The 18427-nt window shown below is 44.1% G+C and overlaps 1 protein-coding gene across 1 annotated transcript in view; it reads left to right on the plus strand.

Moving 5' to 3' along the window:
• The first annotated feature begins 4199 nt into the window (after window positions 1-4199).
• Window positions 4200-18427, plus strand: part of hibadhb (3-hydroxyisobutyrate dehydrogenase b) — a 63606-nt gene continuing 49378 nt past the window's right edge. Inside the window, 4 exon segments of the mRNA XM_042332125.1 lie at window positions 4200-4315; window positions 11817-11977; window positions 14197-14306; window positions 15234-15355. Of these exon segments, the coding sequence (XP_042188059.1) occupies window positions 4246-4315; window positions 11817-11977; window positions 14197-14306; window positions 15234-15355 (463 nt within the window). The 5' untranslated portion in view covers window positions 4200-4245.

Below are 18427 nucleotides of genomic sequence, written 5' to 3' on the forward strand. Positions count from 1 at the left end.
TCTTTTGTCTCTGGATTTTTCAGATAGGTTTTCAGGAGGTTATTCTAAATGAAATGAGTTTGCCAGGTCAGTAATTTGATGAAGGTATTGAACTGGAACAGTCAGTATACAATGCAATTCTAAAGTTTTGGAAGCAAGGAATGCATATTAATGAAATGATAAAGAACATGTTTTATCTTGTAGCTAATCACTGCAATAAACAACCATAGAATTTCGAGCTATGTTTTTCTACTGTCCTCTGTTCCTTCACTACATAAACAATATTACCGTTTAGGGTACATTTTGCCTTGACTCAGGTGGATGGGTAAGATCCATGGCACTACTTGAAAAGAGAAGAGAGTTTCTCCCGGGACCCTGGACAACCCGCTCCACCACCCCCAAATAAAATTGGTCACTTGTTTCATGACTGTTTGTGGGACATCGCTGTGCTCAACTGTGCTGCCACATTTGCCTACAAATACACAGTCACTTCATTTCACAGTAAATCCTGTGAAGCGCTTTGAGACGTCCTTCTGACATGATATGGCACCATAACAAATGCAAATATTATTAAGGATTATTGTTTATTTTCTGCATTGGCTTAACTTCCCACTCCGCTAACTTATCTATGACCTCCTATCGTCTTCTGCAAACCTCCTCACATTAAAACAATTCTTTGTCATAATTTAGCAGAATTTTAGCATCTACAGTTTTTGACAATTATAAATGTAAAGGGGAATACAGTAATTAGTAAAACAGGTTTTATTGTCATAACATGTTTATTAGAAGTTCATATTTTAAGACCTTTTTAAAACATGTCCTATATCATAGTATCTGTGGAAAAAAATTAAAATAGGTCTGGCATTCATAATAGTTTATAATTTTCAGGTTGATGTCTTACTCCTTTCTTGAATAATGAGATATAACATTTGCCCTCCTCCATTCCTTAAGGTTAAGATTTTTTATGGAGTTCCTAAAAATATTCGCCAGAATCTAATTTATTTCCTCTCACATTTCATTGCAGATTTCAGGGAATGTGCCATCTGAATTAAATGCCTATAGATACTTAATTATTTTGAGGTTCTCCTGCTTATTGTAGTTTATATCCCTTTCACATCCAAATTCATCCCCAAAATGTAAGGTCTATTCATCTCATTATTGTACATAGGATGCTTCTGATACAAATTAGCCTACAGGGTGTTTGCCTACCAACCAACAACTAATTAATCTTAGGTAAAGCAGTTTAAGGTAAAAGGTGCAATATAAATATAAATTTTCATAAAAATATGACATCCTAAACCCAGTCACTGCCTTTTATGGTTATTGGCACTCAACCTATGTGCAAAGGAAGCTAACAGGAGTTGGACTCCATTCAGGCTTGACTGGAGTTCCAGTGATAATTTGGCACCAGCCCCAAAGGCTAATTGAGCACTAGGTATAAAGCCGTGGGTTAGTTAGAAGGGAGGGAAATCTGGAGTTGACGGATATGAAGAGATAATCAAAATAAACTCTTTCTTTGTTAAAACTGTTGTGCAAGTTTTGTTTTTTCGGTGTAGCCATGCCCTCCTGCAAGCAGTAACACATATTTTCTCCATTTCCATTTATTAGAAGCTCCAGCAGTGTGCTGAACATTCCTATTCACTCTACTTACAAGGTGCTATTTAAATGCAAGTAGTTATGATTGTGCAACTTACACTGTATCTAAGAATGACCAGATCAGCAGGTGCCAGTCCTTATGCCAGATATGCCAGCCGGGTGTCTGGCACATGCGGAAACTATGCTTAAGAGTATTCAAACCAAATTGAGAGTTCCATGCATCCCACCTATACACAGAAATTCCTTTGTATTGGAATGCAAATTGCACTTCTCCCTGAAGGGATGCATTCTGCTAGAGTACTTCCAAATTGTAGAGGGTGACCAAAAAGTCATGATACCATTACAAAGTCTAATAGATCTGAACAAAATTATGATAAAATTTTGTTTTTTAAGATAGTGGGGTAGTTATCATGACTTTTTGGTCACTCTGTATTAGGCACAGAACCAAGAGTTAGGGACATCAGAGTATGTGTAACAGGTAATGCTAAAACTGGATAGCTTGCAATTGAAAACACTGTTTGATAACCTTCCCACTGCTTGTCCAACCAGAACCACCCAACCAGTTAGGGCTTTGGCTTGCAAAGTTAATAGGAGGTGAGTAGGAAAAATCTCTTCCCCCAGTGACTGGTCTGCCCCTCCATGTACTGCGAATGAGCCAGGCTGGCTGTACTGTCATCAGCAGTGCCCTGGAGACCCGCCTGGCTCAGGAATCACACAACTGAGATTGCTGAGAGGTTGATTCAATGCTGACATTTCATTGCCAAACATGTCACCTTGGAGCCAGTTCAGCTCCATGGAGACCCCATTTACCTCCCCCCAGGAGGATAGTTGATAATTGGTCATTTGGCATGAGAGAAGTGCGGGCTTGAAACCTCACTCGGAGATCACATGTGCCAACTTTCTGTTGGGCAACACAGCTCAGCATGAAATGCATGAAAGTATTGCCACCATTTTCCTGCTCCCAATACTCATTTATGATTTTGAGCACTTGGGCATTCAGAAAAGTGGCTTCCTCTTGCCCACTTGCAAAGTTCTGGATCAAACAGTGAGGTTGTGGGTAAACAGATAAAGCATATAGAACTCTGAAGCTCATAAATGCTCCCCCGCTGGGTTCCATGATCTCACTTCTCCACAGCTCCCCTGGCTCCCTCTCCCTCAACAGATACATTTAAGATCCTTATCCTTACCTTGAAATATCTCCATGGCTTGGCCCAATCTACCTTTACAATCTCCTGTCACCCTAGTTCCTTGGCCAGTTCATCTGCTTCTCCAATTCCACGATACTTCAAAGCATCACCAATTCTGCCCCACTATCGACAGGTAAGCTTTCAGCCACTTTGCCTCCATTTTCTAGAACTTTCTTTTGATATCACTCCATCTCCCCACACCCCCATCTCTGTTTTTGTTAACTCTGTAAGCCCAAGCCCTAATAGCTTTGGTGGTCCTAGCTGGACAAACAAGAGGAAGCTTGCCAAATAGTGTTCTCAATTGCAGGCTATGTAATTTTAGTTGGTTAAACTCCAACATTGCCTGTAACATGCACTCTGGGGTTCTCAATCCTTGGCTTTGCCAACCTGTGCCTAATACTTTCTGGAATTAGCAAGGGAGAGAGTCCATATTCCATTCGAGACACCGGGAAATTCTATGTGTAGGTCGCATTCATACTATGAACTTGGATTTATTGAGTGGGAGAAAATGCGAGCTAAAGAGCAGAAAGAAAGACCAAACCATCCAGCGATGGAATAAAACATGGAGGAATATGGGAGAGAGAAAGACATCTCAGATCCTACACACAATCATTGTGGATGAGTAGAAATTGTGGCTGGAGTGAGACTGATGTTTTGTGTCAACAGATGTTCAGGTGCATTTTAACACTGTGATTTATAATACGTGATTTCTGGAGTCTTGAGGGTTAAGAATCAGAACTCAAATTAAATAATCTTAATATTATTACTAACATAGTACAATTTACAATACAATCTACACTTCTACGTCGCCTTTGATTCGGGAGGACGTCCGAAAGCGTTGACCTTTGACAACATGCAACTTAATAAATTGCACGCAGCAAAGAAGCCGAGCCAAGCCCCCTCCCCTGCTCTCCCCGCCCCCCCCCTCCTGCTCTCCCCCCCCCCCCTCCCTGCTCTCCCCGCCCCCCCTCCTGCTCTCCCCCCCTGCTCTCCCCCCTCCCCTGCTCTCCCCGCCCCCCCCTCCTGCTCTCCCCCCTGCTCTCCCCCTCCCCTGCTCTCCCCGCCCCCCACTGCTCTCTCCCCCCCTCCCTGCTCTCCCCGCCCTCCCCCTCCTGCTCCCCCCCCCTCCCTCCCTGCTCTCCCCCCCCCTGCTCCCCCTCCCCTGCTCTCGCTGACCTTGCAGACTGGGAGGAAGGAGAAGTTGCGCAATGTATCAGCGCGGAGAGAGGGGAGACGGGGAGACTGCGAGCGGCGGCGGCGGCGGCGGGGAGTGGGGAGTGGGGGCACCGCGTGCGCTGCTGATTGGATGGAGAGAGAGCTGGTCCCGCCTGCCCTGTGCAGGGCCCCCCCGAGGACTGGTGTCTCCAGCTGTCAATCAGAGATCGACCCCCCCCCACACCCCCCCCCCCCGCCCTGACTTCCGCCGGCGCTGACAGGGATAGGCTGCCACAGGGGAGGAGGAGCGGGTCGGGGAGGCTGAAGCATGGCGACCATCATCAGGAGGTCCGCGGGCTTCTTGCTGAAATGCAGCAGCTATGTCCGTCACGTCACTGGTAAGGTATTGGCCTCTCGATTGGAAAGAAGCGCTGGTTTCAGTTGGCAGCTCCTGCACAGGGGCTGGTGTCGGGAGGAGGGGTCGGGAGGGGAGGGGTCGGGAGGGGGGGGTCAGGAGGAGGAGGAGGGGAGTGGGAGGGGGGTGTCAGGAGGAGGAGGGGGGGGTGTCAGGAGGAGGAGGGGGGTGTCAGGAGGAGGGGAGTGGGTGTCAGGAGGAGGGAGGGGGGGTGTCAGGAGGAGGGAGGGGGGGTGTCAGGAGGAGGGGAGGGGGTGTCAGGAGGAGGGGAGTGGGAGGGGTGTCAGGAGGAGGAGAGGGGTGTCAGGAGGAGGGGAGTGGGTGTCAGGAGGAGGGGAGTGGGTGTCAGGAGGAGGGGAGTGGGTGTCAGGAGGAGGAGGGGGGTGTCAGGAGGAGGGGAGTGGGAGGGGGTGTCAGGAGGAGGGGAGAGGGGGGGGTGTCAGGAGGAGGGGAGAGAGGGGGTGTCAGGAGGAGGGGAGTGGGGGGGGTGTCAGGAGGAGGGGAGAGAGGGGGTGTCAGGAGGAGGGGAGTGGGTGTCAGGAGGAGGGGGGGGTATCAGGAGGAGGGGAGTGAGAGGGGGTGTCAGGAGGAGGGGAGGGGGGTGTCAGGAGGAGGGGAGAGAGGGGGTGTCAGGAGGAGGGGAGAGGGAGGGTGTCAGGAGGAGGGGAGAGAGGGGGTGTCAGGAGGAGGGGAGTGGGGGGGGTGTCAGGAGGAAGGAGTGGGGGGGGGGGAGTGTCAGCCTGAAGCCTGGATATCCACTGCACTGAGGATTGCACCCCTCAGGTCAGGTGTAAACAGGCGCCACCTGAGTGGGAAGACTTGAGGGCGTTTCTGTTGCACGTCGACGCGGTGCAAAATTTGCAAGGATTCGCCGGTCTACATTTTTCTTTCCTCTCTTATTGCGCCCCAGTGCACATTTGGAAGGTGACCCGAAACCATCGGGGCAGTGACAGCCGAACATCTCTCCTTTTGCAATGGCGTATAACGTGCTGTGTGGGTGGGCATTTGTGCACCAGTGCAGTTTGGTGGGTTTCTTTCGGTGCTGCTGATGCTGCTCGAAGCGGCACTTTACTTCTGCGATAGAGAGTGAAATGATCAGAAAGTCATTACTGTGGCGGTGTCCGCTAAGATGTGTCGCTTTTCGGATGCAAATACTGCCTATGTTTTTGAAGGTAAAACACTGCTTCAGAAAGTCCCCATTTTACTTGGAAAGGAAGCACAAGGCTTTTGCAGTGCTTATTAAACACATTTCATTTTTTTTTGTCATTCCCTGTGGAAGTATCGAATTCCTGGTTGAAGTTGGTACAGGATTGACATTGTTACATTTTGAGATCTGTTCTGATCACTCTGTCACTTTCGTATCTGCTGAGGTTTTCAAGGGCTACTTTTTTTGTATCCATAGTAATTAATTTTCGCCATCTCTGGAGTACAGATACGCATCCTCACTCAGTCTTTGTAGGAATTTCGCAGTGCAGGCCAAACTTAGTACTGTTACACCCAAATTATTAGTCTATCCAAAGTTAAAATATTTTTTACGGTGATTATCATTACAAATGTCAATGTTATTAGTAATGTCATGTCTTTCTGAAGACTATTTGTTGATATTTTTCTTTTTAATAGGTTACATTATTTAGTCAACTGAACTTGTTGTCTGCAAACTAAATAACTAACAAATTATATTATTATTTTGTTTATTTTAACATTACAGTTATGCAGAACCTAATTAGTTACTGCATAACATTTTAAATACCCCATTGTTTTTTGTTACTCCTACATGTGAGCTGCTTCCTGCGCTTGGTCTGTGAACGTTTCTGTGAATTGTGCACATTATAGTTGGCATCCCTATACAACAACAGTGTTTTTTTCAAAATACATCCCACTCTGCACCGAACAAAACATTTACCCAATGCAGTGGGTTCAAGTATTCAGTTAAAAAGTCCAGTACTGGCTTAACCAATGGGCAAATTTGATGGTTTGAGAACAGCACGATGCTTTCTTTACTACAGTAGTTTGCAGTTCAGAAATAATTTACGTATTTGGACAATGGCAGTGTCTGATCGCATCATCCAAAGTTGAATTTGATTGGCCACAATATGCAGTGATGTCTCAAGAAGTTGTAATACTTTCAGCTGGCAGAGGACTTCACTAATTCTAATTGATTTCTCTGTTCAAAATCCAATTATCAGCTAAGCCCATTAATTTAGAGTCTGGCATTACCGTGCTCTCTAATTTTACCAACTGTCACTGGGGGTAAACAGATACCGAATGTCAGGAAGTAATAATAATAATCCTTGCATTTGATAGAAGTTTACCTAGGAACCTGGTTGTTAGTCAATTGGCAGATCACTTTCACTGGGGGTAATAATCCCTTTTAAAAACAAAAAAGTAGTCACTCAGTCCATGACTGTTTGTGAGATGCTGCTGTGTTCAATTGGCTGCTGCATTTCGCCCATAGAATATACAGTCACTTGACAGTAGATTTTGTGAAAGGCGTTGAGGCAACTCAACAACATGATAAAGCACTATATCAAATCAAAGATTATTATTACACCAACAGAAGAATTAACCATTTTTAGAACTAGTCTCTGAATTCCTACCCTTAGAAACTGGAGTTAAAATCTTTAAGCAACAGAGAAGAAAAAGATTAATTGAGCTTGTTAAGCAAACCGTAGGCCGCGCAACTTTCAAGAGCGGGGACATAGTTGTGAAATTCAGAAATTATCTGCCAAACTCAGGTACCTTGACATCATCGGGGAGCCTTAAGTTTTTTGGCAAGACTGACCAAGATATGCAGCAAAGTCCACAATTGAGACTGCCCCATTAGTGACAGTGAAAGCCATCAAAATGAATGTTTCCCAAATCAATGGCTTTTTGTCCCGCTGCATTAAGAGAAAGTCATATTTGACCATGCCTATGTTCACATCTCCCTTCTTACCTCTCCCTTCCTTGGCGTCCAATCCCATCTATGGACGTAAAGGGTGTTATATAATTGTAAGCTTATGTCTCCCCACCCGAGAGCAAGATCTCTTTGGGACTGAGCTTGCTCCAAGTGGATATACCTGGCAATGGAATGTTAAAATTGAATTGATCCTCTTTTGACGGCTCCAGTTCTTGAGCCAGATGGATCCACAGTAATCCAAGGCACTGTTGATGGTGAACCAGTCTGGCTCATCGGCAGGACTTGGAGGGGCAGGGATTCTTCTCATTCATTTCCTGTTAACCCTGCAAGCCAAAAATCGAACAGAAAGCTTGCTAGGCACCATCACTGGTTAAACATAAACTGTAGTCCAAAGCACACTCTGGTTCCCAAGCCTTGTCTCTTGCTAATATCACCTGCTTTCTATTATTGTATAACCAGGGCTTATTTTTCCTGGCAGAGTGTGCACTTTTACTTTTAGGTAAAAGAATTTTCCATGTGTACGTAGCATACATAGGTGGAATATTTAGTCTGGTTTGGATTCTCTTTAAGTGTGTTGATGGCCGAGTTAAACAACTGCTGAACAAAAAAAACACAATATATCAAAGAGTTGTCTAAGGCTGGTCAGACTCATTTTACTTGGGGGGCTTGAGTGCTGTGTTAGCAAGAGGATTTCTAACCAATCATTTGGGATGAATTTACATCCGAATCCCAGAACCAACTATATCAGCGGTCCACCTACAGAGCAGTTTAAATAACCCTTTGTGAACAAGTCCCCTGCTTTGCCACCCCACCATTTGCAGGAAAGCCTTCAGCCTCTCTGCCCACTCCCTCTGAAACTCCATCCCACAGTCCCTCCCTTGCTTCCTTCAAGATCCTCCTCTTCGACCATGCCTTTAGTCACCCTCCTACCCCTACCCTCCCCGCCCTCCACCTCTCTTGATCTCAACCACCAGCTTGGGTGTGGATCCGTGACTGTCCAGCGCCTTGGGATGTCCTCTGGATGAAAGACGCTATACAAATGTAATTTGTTGCTGTCTGGATAAATAGATAAGGCATTGTGCTCGGCCACTATTAAATGCTCTGGGATGCTACTCTGAATGAGGCTGCTTTATAAATGTAAGTTGTTGTTGTTATGGTCAATGTGTTTATTGTGCATTAAGAATTTTTTTTATAAACTTTGGTTTGAAGTGATAAAATGTGAAATGTCTCTCTCTCACTCCCCTTTATGTCTCTCCTCTCACCCTCCTCTATGTCTCTCCTCCCATCCCCCTCTATCCTCTACTCCCCCTCTGTCCTTCTCTCCCACCGCCCACCCCGCCTTCTCTCTCTCCTCGACCCCATCACCACTTCCCTCTGCTCCAGCCTGGGCATCCTCTACTGGGCCCATCATGGCTCCCGGCACTGGCTGTCCCAGAGCAGCAAACCCATGTGTCCCATCCCTCACTCCCTCTGCTCAAACCGCCTCCTTAAGGCAAACCCAACTACCCCTTCCCTCATACGTACCCTCCCAACTCTCCACTCATACCATTCTCCACAACCATCTCTCCTATACAACCCAAAATCACTCTCTCCTCCCTCCCCCCCACTCCAGCAAACCCACCCGCATTTCCCTCCAAAATGTCCGTTCCCTCTCAAATAAAGCCCTCACCATCCACGACCTCAGCCTGGACGAGCACCTTGATATTCTTGGGCTCACCGAAACCTGGCTCTCCCCCAATGACCCCGTCTCCCTAGTAGAAGCTGCCCCTCCAGGCTATACCTTCCACCACATCCCCTGTCCAAACCAATGTGGCGGCGGGGTGGCCTTCATTTTCAAAGCTTCCCTTGGTCTCACCCCCTACTCCTCTGGCTGCTTCCCCTCCTTCGAGCACCTCACCCTTTTCCACCCCTCTCTCCCTTTGAAAATCCTCCTGTTTACCGCCCCCCGGCTCCTTCCACACAGACATCTCTACTCTCCTCTCTTCCCTGACCCTCTGCTCCGAGCACCTACTCATAATGGGCAATTTCAACCTCCACCTAAACTCCCCCTGCACCACTTCTGCCGATTTCACTGACCTCTTCTACTCCCTAAACCTTATCCTCCTTATAAACTCACCTAGCCACAACCATGGTCATGCCCTTGACCTCATCATCACCCATGGCCTTGACATTTCTGACCTCAGCATAGTGGACAAGGCCATCTCGGTCCACTTTGTCATCTCCTTCTCCTCTCACATCCCTCTCTCCTCCACCAATCCCTCAACCATCCTCTATCGCCCTTGGAAAAGACTACGCCCTGAGACCCTCACAGAGGCCCTCTCATCTTCATGCATCCTATCCGTCTGGCCTTCCACCCGTGGAGATCCTGAAGCAACCATCCAGCTGCTCCATGATTGCCTCCTCCACTTTCAACTCCCTCGTCCCCCTAAAATCCAGGACCATCTCCAAACGCACCCGATTCCCCTGGTACAACAACCATCTCCGCCGCTAAAAAACCCAAACCCGTTTGCTCGAGCACAGATAGCGGAAAACTGCACTGACAGTTCACCGCCAACTGTGGCTCGAGCATCTCCACAGCTACCGCCGTTCTTTGACACGCGCAAAAATGGCTTTCTACGCCAACATCATCTTGGAGGCTAAACACAACCCCAAAATCCTTTTTTCCACTACCCACTACCTCCTCCGTGCCCCCCCTCAGACCTCCTCAATTTTTGTATCAAATGCCAAGTACGAGGAGGTCATGGACTTCTTTTCAACTGAAATACTGAACATCCGCCAGGCAGCCTCATCCACCTGCCCCTTGTCACCCTTCACCACACCCTCTCTGTCCCCCTCACTCCCCTCATCATCTGCTCCTACCACCACCCCCATTCTACACTCTTTCTTCCCCAACTCTCTCTCTTCCCTCTCACCCACCATCATCTCCATGAAACCCACCACCTGCTGTCTCAACCCCCTCCCCACCGACTTACTGGTTACACAGCTCCCCCTCCTCTGCCCACTACTGGCTGACATTATCAACCAGTCCCTCTCCTCCAGATCAGTCCCTGCCTCCCTCAAAACTGCTGTCATCAACCCCCTCCTGAAAAAACCCTTCCTAGATCCCTCAAACCCCAGCCATTACCGCCCCATTTCTAACCTGCCCTTCCTCTCAAAAGTTCTAGAACGCGTTGTTGCAAACCAACTTCGCACTCACCTCTCCTCCCACTCCCTCTTCGAACCCCTCCAGTCCGGTTTCCGCCCACAGTACAGAGACTGCGTTTGTGAAAGTCACAAACGACATCCTTTCTATCTGTGACCAGGGCTTCCTCTGCCTCCTTGTCCTCCTGGACCTCTCTGCCGCGTTCAACACAGTCGATCACGCCATCCTCCTCCACCGCCTTTCCTCCGTCATCCATCTCAGTGGGACCGCACTCGCCTGGATCGAGTCCTACCTCACAAACCGCCAGCAGTATATCTGCACAAATGGCTTCTCCTTCTGCTCTCACCCGGTCACCTGTGGGGTACCCCAAGGTTCCATCCTTGGCCCCCTCCTCTTTCTGATCTATATGCTCCCTCTTGGGGATGTCATCCGCAGACATGGCGTACATTTCCACATGTATGCAGATGACACCCAACTCTACTTTTCCACCTCTCTTTGCGACCCCCAGGCCCCTGATGTTCTGTCAGCCTGCCTGTCAGATCTCGAGCTGGACAAGCGCAAACTTCTTTTAGCTGAAAGTTGACAAGACGGAAGCCATACTCTTTGGCTCTCGTCAATGTCTAAAATCTCACGGTTCTCATCTCCTCCACCTACACGACCTCCCCCTAAAACTCTCCGAACCCTTCCCCACCCAGGCGTCAGGTTCGACCCCCAATTATCCTTCCTCCCCCACATCCGGTCCCTCACCAGCACCGCTTTCTTCCACCTCCGACGCATCGCCTGTCTCCGCCAATACCTCTCCCCAAAAGCCGCTGAAACTCTGGTCCATGCCTTTGTCACCTCTCGGCTGGACTATTCAAATGCCCTCCTCGCCGGTCTCCCCTCCACTACCATCCATAAAATCCAACTCATTCAGAACACTGCCATCCGCATTCTCACCCGCATGAAACTCCGCTCCCCGATCACCCCAGTCTTTGCCAGACTGCACTGGCTCCCTATCCCAGAGAGGATTGATTTCAAGATCCTCACCCTTGTATTCAAGTCCCTGCACTCCTCTGCACCCCCCTATCTCTCTGACCTCCTCTCTCCTCAGCACAGTATCCGTTGCCTTCGTTCCTCCAGGTCAGGCCTCCTCCTTGTCCCTCGAGTCCTCCGCTCCACCCTCGGTGGCCGTGCCTTTAGCTGCTATGCCCCAAGGCTCTGGAACTGCCTTCCTCTCTCCCTTCGTCTCACTCCCTCCCTTCCCATTTTCAGGTCTCTGCTGAAGACCTTTCTTTTCGACCGCGCCTTTGGTCACCTTCCCACCCCTCCCCCCGCATGGTCCCGGGATCCTAAACTGTAAAGCGCTCTGAGACGCGGTCCGGCGTTGAGGGCGCTATATAAATCCCAAGTTGTTGTTGTTGTATATTAATCTCTCATTGCTAACATGCTTGCATTTGATAGTGTCTTCTAGGTCAATGGCCTCTAAAACCCCAGTGGGATTTATTGGGCTTGGCAACATGGGTAACCCAATGGCAAAGAACCTGATAAAGCATGGCTATCCGGTTGTTGCTTCTGATGTCTTCCCTGAGTCATGCAAGGAACTACAAGATTTAGGAGCACAGGTAAAATTAAAATGGTAACAACACATAAAGTAGTTTCTTCCCTTGATGTACAATATACCTCCAATTTGAACAGATTAGTGATTAGCAATTAGCAAAAAGTAAATAATAATTCTTGCATTTGATATAAAGTTGTCAAGACGTCTCAAAGTACCTCACAGGATTTTATTCTGAATCATAGCGAGTTTGTATTTATAGTTAAATGTGGCAGCTAATTTGTGCACAGTGATGTCCCTCAAACAGCCATAAAATTAATCACCAATTATATTTGGGGGTTGTTGGCCAGGATACCACAGTGAAAATGACAAGAGGGTACTGTACTTGACAGCGATTTTAGCTAATACCAGAAAGTTAGTCTAGAATTCAATTTACTAGTCTGACCAGAACACATTTTGTAACTGAGTAACAAACTGTACATATATCCCTACTAGAGATCAATACAAATCTGAAAAATCTTCAGCAGACTTTCTTTGAAGACCATTAAATTATTTTCATAACCATACTATGAAGATATTTTTGCACATGGGTCTTTACTTTCAAGAATGCTATTCTTTAAGATTTTTGTTCTTCATTAATTACTGGTACTGATGCTACACAAGACTATTGTAATAGAGGGAGAAAGTATAATGGTGAGAATCGCAAATACAATGTACTGACTCATTTGGTAGGAAAACCACTACACATTAATAGTGTGGTGGTTAGACCTCCAATGCAGGGGATACTTATTTTGCCATAAACCTTTATGACTACTTTCTAAAAAGTAGTCATAAAGTCCCATCCTCCTCAGCTCCCTCCATCTCAGGCTCAGAGTGTTTTAGAGCCCCTCCTAACTTGAGAGGTGCTATATAAACGTACATTATTGTTGTTGCATCTCTCATTTGGTATAGGCCAAACTCCAGTACATGCTATATGGAATTAACATTGATCTAACACTAATCTGCAGAATTAGGAGCCATTTAATGGCTACTAAGTGGATTATTACAAATTGTAAATGGCTATCTGGATTTTCTGTCTATTCAATTTAATTTTTTTTAGAGACTGATGTCCCTCTGTTAACAACAAATTTAAAGGAACATATTTTGTTTTAGAAATTAGGAAGTAGTCTTAATTACTGCCATAACAATAATCCTTCTGTATTAGTTCAATTTTCAAATCATTCCCGCTGGAAAAATCCAACTGATTACACAATATAATGTACACTATTTTTACAAGCTGTAATAACAAGAATGTCTTGAATTACATAGTTAAAAACATAATGGACTATGGAAAGTAAATTAACAACACTTATTTATACCAAAGGAGAACAGTAGGCAACAGGTTCAGGATTGTACAGGACAATTTTAGGACACATATCTGAAATGATTTCTTAACCTAATCAACAGTATCAGGAAGGATTGTTGAGGTCCAGGTACTGGATATGTTTAACAAACATCTTGATGTTGCAGTGGGCTGGTATTCTGAAAGAATTGCATAAGGTCAAGGTCCAAAGGGTTCCCGTTCATTCAAATCTCTTTTGAGATGAGGTCATTTTAAACTTGTAAAGTTAAAAGCAATCGTAGGAGCAAGATCATTAACCATAGTCTCTACAGACAATAGCTTGTATCTTCTGCTTCCATTTATTACATTAATCCATTCACACCCTGGCACCTCCTTATCTCTCCAACCTCCACATTCTCCAATCCACCATCTGGGGCCTCCGCACGACTGGCACCAGCCTCCTACTTGTTCCTCGCACCCTCCACTCCACCATTGGAGGTTGCGCATTCAGCCACTATACCGCAAAACTCTGGAACACTCCTTCAATTCCTCTGCTTTGTTCCCTCTCTCCCCTTTTTCAAGTCCTGCCTGAAAACCTTCCTTTTCGAGTGTGCACCACCCCCACTCCCCTGGCTCGGAGTCAGGCTCCGCCACTGTTAAGTGCTCTGAGACCCTACCCTGCGTGTAGGGTGCCATGTAAGTGACAGTTGTTGTTGTATTTAAGGTGCGCTCCAGTTTGTAATTGTATATTCTCATTATAGCAAGGAATCTGGCAAGTCTATTATTTTCTTTTTTAAAAAATTATATTAGCTTGTGTAGATTACATTTAAAGTGAGTGCCACCATTAAATACAGCTTGCCTGATGTACTGGTTACACCCCTAATTACTTTTGAGCCAATTACCAATCTGAGGAATCCTTTATTGCTCCCTAGAAAAGCACTTTCATCTATTTTTCATTTTTGTAGATCATGGATTCTCCTGGTGATGTGGCTGATCGAGCTGATAGAATTATAACTATGTTGCCATCAAGCCCTAATGTGATTGAAGTTTATCATGGTTCAAATGGGATTTTCAAGTAGGTATTTCACTTTTCTGTTTGAAATTGTATTTTAATCAGTGTACGTTGGTCGTAATACAATGTGGCCATTGTGCACACGGATATTTGGTAGTAATGAGTTGCATTTTATTGCTTGCTGTACATAAGAAGTTTGTATATTTATAAAACAATTATTTTAAGTGTTTTAATTTCCACATCTTTTCACTTTTACCGCCGTAGAAATTTTGTTAGGTTTTAAAATTGAAATTTTCATAGAAGTAAGTTACAATTATTTATGTTATTGGCTTCAAATTGAGTTCAACGTTTTATATTGGATTAGTTACAAGGCTCTATGACCCTAGCTCCTGAGATTTGGCTTTATGTTTTATTTTACAACCACAACTTCCAGTTACAATAGCATGTTATATTGCTATAGTTGGTGTCCACCATATACCAACAAGTGTTGCAACAGGGTGCAATTGCTGGTTAGAATTTATGCATTCTGCACATGTGCATTAAAAGCCAGCTGAAGCCGTGCTGACTGACTTCCTGTGCTACAAAGAAATAACTTCCAGGTCACTACCAGTGATGCTAACTCTGTGCTATGCGCAAGAAGTGTGTGTTGGCTTTTAAGAACAATCCTTTCAAGTCCCGTTTAGCTACCCTTTTCACTTTACCCCTGTAGTTATCACCCCTTTAGGTATTTACCTAATTGGAGATTGAGGAAGACGCATGTAAATCTCTGCCTCGCATGGAAAGAGTGTTTAGGTCTATGTACAGTATCAATGGAAGTGATAGAGGTGTAATATAAATAATATTGATACACACCACCACAAGATGCACAGCTTTTCTCCCCCACCCTGCCTGCCAAAATCAAAACATCATATTATTATTTCTGGTATAAGGGTGCTTTTCAGATTTTTCTCCCCTGCCCCCAAATTAACTTCAATTTTATTTTTTTTGCAGGAAGCTAAAGAAGGGTTCATTGTTAATAGATTCCAGCACTATTGACCCTTCAGTTTCTAAGGGATTGGCCAAAACAGCAGAAAAAATGGGAGCGCTGTTCATGGATGCACCAGTATCTGGTGGTAGGTCTCTTCAAGAAATAACTGATACACTTTCTTTTGAAAGTATCGAAATATTTCATTAGCCTTTCTAGCACAGTGTTGGTTTTAAATCATTGGGGAAGAGTTCAACACTTTGTGTCAATAGTAGTTGCTATCCATTGTAGAATGTTTGCAGGAGAGAAGGAGGTCATTTGTGCATCGTGTCTGGCTGGTCTATTATTTTTAAACTTTTGCCCTTGTTCCTCTGAAGCTCCTTCACCATCCCACTTGCTCTTCCTCCCCCCTCATCCTTACTCAATTGAATTTCAAACTGTTTACTTCGACAATTCCTTCTTTCTAAAAAAAAATCTCTACTGTTCATTTCTGGGTTAAAATTAATCTTCTGATTTATTAAGATCACAAACCACAGGCGAGACCTGAAGTAAAATTCTAATTTCTTGATGGAATTTCTCAGATGTGGAAAGCTGCATTTTTTCCATTTAATTGCTTCTAAGTGAGGCAAATTGATCTTTTTCCTTAATTTTCTATGGAAGATTTTAAATACAGCTTTTTGAGGCGTAGAAATACTAAGAGTGCTGCTAACTATAAATATTGTAACAGTGGCCAGCTTTCCTCATTTCTATCATGTTTATACACATCTACAACAAGAACTGTTTCCATTTATATAGTATCCTTCACATGGTGTAGTTTCTTGGAGCTCTGACATCTACATGTTCACAATAATGGTAGATTAAAGGTAGTTATTTTTTTCACTTGGGCAATGGGGTTTTGCTGCTTAAAGTGATTCCCTGGTGATTTTATCGTGGCTGGTTCCCAGTTTTCATTAAATATTCATTCTATCCAGAGCACTAAACTACAGAATACTAACCTTCAATCTATCGGTATGGATATAATTTTGTAAATGAGATATCCAATTCCAATAAAAAAATGCTTTTTTTTAATGGCTGTGATAACAGGACATCATTTGATATAGTGCCTTATCACGTCTTCAAGATGTCTCAAAGGGCTTCAGAGAATATAATGTAAAGTGAATTGACTATTTTGTCGCCAAAACGCAAGAAAGAAAAGGTAAACAAAAGGTCGTGGTCAGAGCCCAGATGTGAGGGAGAAAGAAGTGCTGAGGATTGAACTCTACACCATGGTTGTAAGCTAGTTCAAGTGAATTTTTGAGCGAGAGACCGGGAAGATCTAGGAGATTAGAGCCAGAAGTTAGGAGATGTTGGTGGGAGCCTAGGAGGATGTCTTCCAAGGTTCTTAGCAAATGAAAGTATTAGAGGAATGAAGAAAGCTGGGAAAATTAAATCAGAAAGAGAAGAGTTGCCATTAATGAACAAAATAACAAAGGAGACTTGATGGGTCAAGTGGCTTTCTATTGCTTCTGTTTTCACACCTCATGCTGGCTTCCTCTTATTTTACCACAATCTGTCTTACAGTGTAACTGCATGTTTTGGTAGTTGTTAACCATGTTAAGTCTGTGTTATTACCTGGGAAATAAAACTAACATTTGTACTGGCTAGTGTTTCGACCACAAAATACAGTTATTTTATTTTACTGTGTATTCTGTGAAGCACTTTGAAATGTCTCAATGATGTGATGAGACATCTCAAAATGAACTATATTAAATGTAAGGATTAATAATTATTATTAATAATAAATTCACTGCCTGATATAACAAGAAGTTTGCCAGTTGTCTAGTTAGATCCACTATAGTTGGGTTCAACAGCTGATTATTATTATTATTAACCAAGGTCCCAATAATGTTCTCTCTTTTAGAGGATTTAGAGGAGATGTTTCCAAATTTCTGAAAATAAGACAGTTATTCTTCCCTTGGAATAAGTAATAATGGATTTTAAAAGGCAATAATATTTTATAGTATAGTAGAATGTTTGCTTGTTTCTTTATATAGGGTAACTAGTAATATAAAGGATTTATATGTAGCAAGGTCATCAGTTCAAATCCTGATCTGAATTAGTTGGTCTTTGCCAAGGAAAAGTTGCAATTTCTTTTATCAGGGCCTTGTGTTACGGAATTCAGTAGAGATCGTTGTCAAGTGATCCCTAATGGAAAGTGCATGTGTCTGGACTTTGGGTGAGGATAGAGTCAGGGTTGGTTGTGATTGTCCCTGCCCCCAGCAGACAAATAGATTCCCCTGTCAAAGGTCACACATGACTGATACCATAGGGTGACAGGCACCCCTGGAACCTTATCCTAGTAGAAGGAAAAAGGAGTTAAATGCCATAAGAAAAAAGGGAGAGGAAAAGTTTGTGGGAATAAGAACATAAGGGGAGCTTTAAGAAGGAAATAATTCCTGTTTTCACCTCATTTTGATCTGTCAAATTGTTTTTAAATTGCATTTTGGAGGTTGAAATGGTTTCTGTTTACTTCGGTATTATTTTCTCATCATTGCTATTTCTGATATAGCAGAATCTAATCCCTGAATAGTAGATGTTCATATGATCGCATCAAACTTGCATTGATTTATGGAAATGTCTGGTATTGTACACATCAAATGCTGGGATTACTTCAGAGACATCTAAGTTGAGTTAATGACAGTTTTACTCAACTTAGAACTTGGTGGAAAAATGAAGCTAAGTTGTAAATTACCTCTCCAACACCATAAAATTTAGGATATGGGGATCGTGTGGCTCTTGATTTAAATTGTTTGTTTATCAGCTGGCGCCTGGTCTGGAGTCAAGATCTGTGAATATAAATCTCTGACAGAACCTGGAAACTCCTGCAGGCTACTTTCATTGTGACTGAGGCTAAGTTAAATTGAAAGCTCTGCCGTAAACATTTAATAAGAATATATATATATATGTTTCTATTTTACCAATGTGCTCTTGTTTGCAATTGTGACTGCTCAAGGACTGTGCTGACAAGTGAGGTTAAAAAACATGAACAACATGGATGTCAGAAATTAGACCAGTTTAACTGGTGATTGTCATCTAAAAAGCTTAAATCAAACAGTAATATTATTAGAAACAAAAGTGCTTTCATTTGAAGCTTCATTTGGTGTTATTTTTCAGCTATTTTAACCTTCAGGCTCATAGTACAATCTAATTTTTCTCTCCTTGCTCCACACCCCACTCCCCC

The sequence above is a fragment of the Callorhinchus milii genome, unplaced genomic scaffold (assembly GCF_018977255.1).
Source record: "Callorhinchus milii isolate IMCB2004 unplaced genomic scaffold, IMCB_Cmil_1.0 Scaffold2, whole genome shotgun sequence".
NCBI classification, from domain to species: Eukaryota; Metazoa; Chordata; class Chondrichthyes; order Chimaeriformes; family Callorhinchidae; genus Callorhinchus; species Callorhinchus milii.